The 4,149-nt window shown below is 35.0% G+C and overlaps 1 protein-coding gene across 3 annotated transcripts in view; it reads right to left on the bottom strand.

Moving 5' to 3' along the window:
- LOC113231227 (protein phosphatase 1 regulatory subunit 7-like) overlaps nt 1–3,935 on the bottom strand; it is a 16,384-nt gene extending 12,449 nt beyond the window's left edge. For all 3 annotated transcript variants that reach the window (XM_026465446.1, XM_026465445.1, XM_026465447.1), the window contains exons 1-4: nt 3,808–3,935; nt 3,445–3,691; nt 2,544–2,672; nt 987–1,149 (exon numbers count right to left, since the gene is read on the bottom strand). In XM_026465446.1, coding sequence (XP_026321231.1) covers nt 987–1,149; nt 2,544–2,672; nt 3,445–3,691; nt 3,808–3,814 — 546 coding nt within the window. In that variant the 5' untranslated portion in view covers nt 3,815–3,935. The remainder of the gene's footprint in view (nt 1–986; nt 1,150–2,543; nt 2,673–3,444; nt 3,692–3,807) is intronic.
- Between the last annotated feature and the right edge of the window lie 214 nt (nt 3,936–4,149).

The following is a 4,149-nucleotide window of genomic DNA, read 5'->3' as shown; positions in this document are numbered from 1 at the left end:
AGAAATAAATAGGTAAGTTATTTGAGACAAACAACGTTAGTTATGTGTAGCATTAAGAATGATATAGGGAAACTATTATATTATATAGCAATAAATAGAAAACATTATGTATCTTCTTATTTAGTTAACAAGAACCATGTTCTAGTTTTCGTAATGAAAACGTTAACGATCTACAGTACTTCAGTACATGTGACATGGATCCATTTAGCATATTAAAAAAAAACTATGTGAAGATAAACAGCATGGTTCTTTTTAGCTATTAAAAAGTTACTTATTTAGGGTTGACCCTGAAGGACTTTTATTTTCTCCGTTTTGGCTTGGTATATTGCCAGGATCTTTTGTGAACGGGTAAAGGACACGTCTGGTGTTCTACCTAAATACATAGGTCAATTTCACTTGAGGTGTGGGTTGGTTCTTGTTTGCATAACTATGTCCAATTATCATTATAATAACATTTACTTTTTAACTATAGACCAAGCAAGTTAACAAAAATGTGAACTCAATAAACATTACATTAGCTACTCGAAACACTTCCAAGTCGATTAAGTGCATCCGATCCGCAACAAGTGCTAAGGACAACTGATAAAAATCCGACGACGACAGCCGAAAAACGAAGACAGCATAAAAACCAACCATAATAATCTTTTGTATGAAGCTTAGTTTCGAGTTCTTAGGTTTTCGCGATTGTTACACATGGGAAATGAAACTATTTTTTCGGATCTTAAATTGAGTACATTTGTTTTTTTAAACAAACCAACGTTTCGGGTCCTTTACAGGTCCCATGGCCACGGTTGACTGAGATGGTATAGTCATCAACAGTTATGTCTAATATTAATGCCAACCACCATCAACCACACTATTTTTTACTATAGTTTGCATATGATGCATAACAAATTATGTTAGTTATATAGACCTGCGAGGTTGTCATTTAACAAATAAACCTGTATGATCTCATTTTGTGTAATAGATAAATTCGTGTACTATACCTTTATTCGATTATCTCCAAGCTCTAACAACTCAAGCTTTGGGAAGTGGTCGACGTTCTGTATTTCGGTAATCTTATTGGAGCTGATGAATAACTTCCGTAGATTTAGCAGCTTCGAAACCCCACCGATCTCTCTTATGCGGTTGAAAGAAAGGTCGAGGATCCTAGGAGTTGATTAAATGTATTTACTGAAGAGTTTGAAATTAAATTAAATGAAATATTTATTCGCAGGCAAACACGGTACAAGATATTATTATACAAGGTGTCATGATCACGTGTTGCACCAGGTCCTGACATACAAATATTAAAATTAGATTGAAATTAAATAATGTCATAATAATTAAAACTAAAATTTGTCTAATAAGCAATGTGAAATAAAACAATGAAACAATGCCAATTAAGTATCAACAATTTTGTAGATTATCCTCTCAGTGAATTCTGAACTGGCGAAATCATTGATTACTTCGACGGGGTTACAACATTTAAAAGAAGAAGAAAAGAACATAAAGAAGTATGAACAGCACAAATACAAACAAAATATTAATTTCTTTTCATTTAAAAAAAAGCTTTGATGTCACACAAACACTGATCACATAACAAGTCAAAGAATTTCTTTTTAAATATGTATAAGGGTAAGTCTGCGATAGCTGCAGGCAAAGCATTATATATCTTTATGGACATATTATAGTAATTCCTAGAAAAAAAAGTAGTGTTATGGGAGGGGCCAGCCAAGGGGTTTGGAACTATTTAAAAAAGTACACACTTCACGTTCTGTGGTAATTTTGAGACAGACTCGAGATTTTTATTAGGGAAATATGTACGAGATTCTTATACAGGCTCTGCTGATAATAGTGCTTTGCTAATGTACTTAGTACACTCAGCCACTTCTTAATCTTTAGAGCGGTTACACACGGCAACACACGTTTGTACCAATGCAGTCACTTGTTTGCATCGATGCAATCGCCTATAAATCGCAAGTGTAGCGTTTCACGAACGCGCGTTTACATGCGCGTGTAACCAATCTTACCATCACTTTTTTTTATGTAAATGGCATAACATACGATTTTAGCATACTATTTTAACAGTTTATATACTGGCCCACTGTACCTCACCCACATAATAGTATACACCTGCTGAATATAGGCCTCCCCCAAAGATTTCCAGACTAACCGATTGGACGCGACGTGCATCCATTGGATACCCGCCGCCCTTACCAGGTCCATGAAGTAAGGTGCCATCCTACTGAACGTCTTCCGGTTCGTGGTCTCCATTTGAGAACTTCTGCCCCAACAGTCATCAGTTATGCGACCTATGTGCCCTGCCCAGTGCCACGTCAACTTACTAATCCTTTGAGTTATGTCGGTGACTTTCGTTCTTCTACGGGTGTCCTCATTTCTGATACGATCACATGCAGAAATGCCGAGCATTGCTCGCTCCATAACTTGTTGAGTAACTTTGAGATTTTTTATGAAGCTCGTAAGTGACTATGTCTCAGAGCCATAGGTCATCACTGGCAACGTGCACTGCTGCAAAAATTTGCAATTAGTATAAAACTTACTCTAAATTGACGAGGTTGTCCAAGTTCTCAATGACTGTGATCTGATTGTCATACAGTTCTAGTTCAAGTAGTGTGCTTAGCGTGTCTAGACCTTCTATTTTCTTGATAAGATTCCATCGGAGGTATAGCCTGTGAAAATCCATGATAATTAACTTTCGTATATTAATGTTACTGAGATAAGTTTATGGTACATATTAATTGAAATGTGTCTAAAGAACTAATGATTTTAATGTATATGGTAATACATATTGCATTAAAACATATACATTTCAATTGTTTTCATAATTCTGAACAGTAATAACTGATGTGAAGTTGTTTATTATCCCAATTAATACAAAATGTTTATTTTAACTAAAGATACAAAACAGATTAGTGGCAAGGCTTTACAAGAATGCTAATGTTTTTTTTATACAAATCTACAAGTGAAATATCCAAAAAATAAATAATGAAAAGTAAAAGTTAAAGTTTATGGCAATGAGGACAGTAGATGACATATGAAGATTTGAATAAACTAATTTTTGATTTATTTTACGGAGCTTTTATATGTGTCACGCCGATTTCACACCACCGCCAGCAGTCTAAACACGCCATTCACAATCGGCGCACATGTGTAGTATATACGCTCAGTATATAATAATAAGACATTTATTCATAAGCACATCTACAAAAAACAGTTTCACGGTTTTGGAAATGTGGAATCTAGTGCCAAAGAAAAGGATGAGGCCTCAACACTATATGGTGCTTTTTGTAGGTTCCAACTTCATACCGATGCTGACAATTATCAAATTTCACAAGAAGTATTCTTTTGAAATTTGTAGGACATGCTTAAAATTAATTTATTATTTCGATGAGCACACGAGTATATGTATATATTACAAGTAAAAGAGAGAAATTATATTACCTCTCCAAATTCTTTAAAGGCTCAAGATTTTCAATCTTTCCAATCCTGCCATGATTAAGGTCGAGTTCTGTGGTACTCTCATTGACGACTATGATCTCCTGTGTGTCTTCTTCCGGCGCAGGAGTTGGGGCAGAATGGGTATTCTCTCTGATGGACAGAGAGCTATGCTGTGCATTCTCTGCTCCAGTGTCGGGTACGACTGGCGCTTCATTTGGCTCATTGTTTTTTACAGGCGCATCCTTGTTGTCTATTAAACGAGTATTAGTTAGTTTAAACTAAAAGTAATTGCAACCTAATTGCAAGTAAATATACGGACAGTAGGATCTCAATCAAGAATTTGGTAATAAAGCAAAATTAACTTACCAGCCATGATTATTTTAGCACTTTTTGCTTATTTACTCAAAATTAGCGTAATCTAACCGCAAAAACTGGTTATTACGAAGCCGACACGGTTTAAAAATTTGCGTAAAATCACAAGAACAGTAACAAATATATTTTTCCTTTCATTTCTGACATTAGTCATCCGTTGTTTAGGAGTCATCCAAGTGGCGTCACAGTCAAAAATTTTCTTTTTCTTCTAGTATTTGACTCGCGGATAGTGCTTGAGCCATTATAACACATTACGACAAAATAAGTTATACACTTTTAATGAGAAGAATTATACGGGGAGATTCATATGTGAAATGTTTACAAGTTAATTATCAT

Source organism: Hyposmocoma kahamanoa, unplaced genomic scaffold (genome assembly GCF_003589595.1).
Source record: "Hyposmocoma kahamanoa isolate Upper Pololo Valley unplaced genomic scaffold, ASM358959v1 65, whole genome shotgun sequence".
In the NCBI taxonomy this organism is placed as follows: Eukaryota; Metazoa; Arthropoda; class Insecta; order Lepidoptera; family Cosmopterigidae; genus Hyposmocoma; species Hyposmocoma kahamanoa.
Note: the sequence above shows the minus strand (reverse complement) of the source record. Positions and strands in the feature narration are given on the sequence as shown.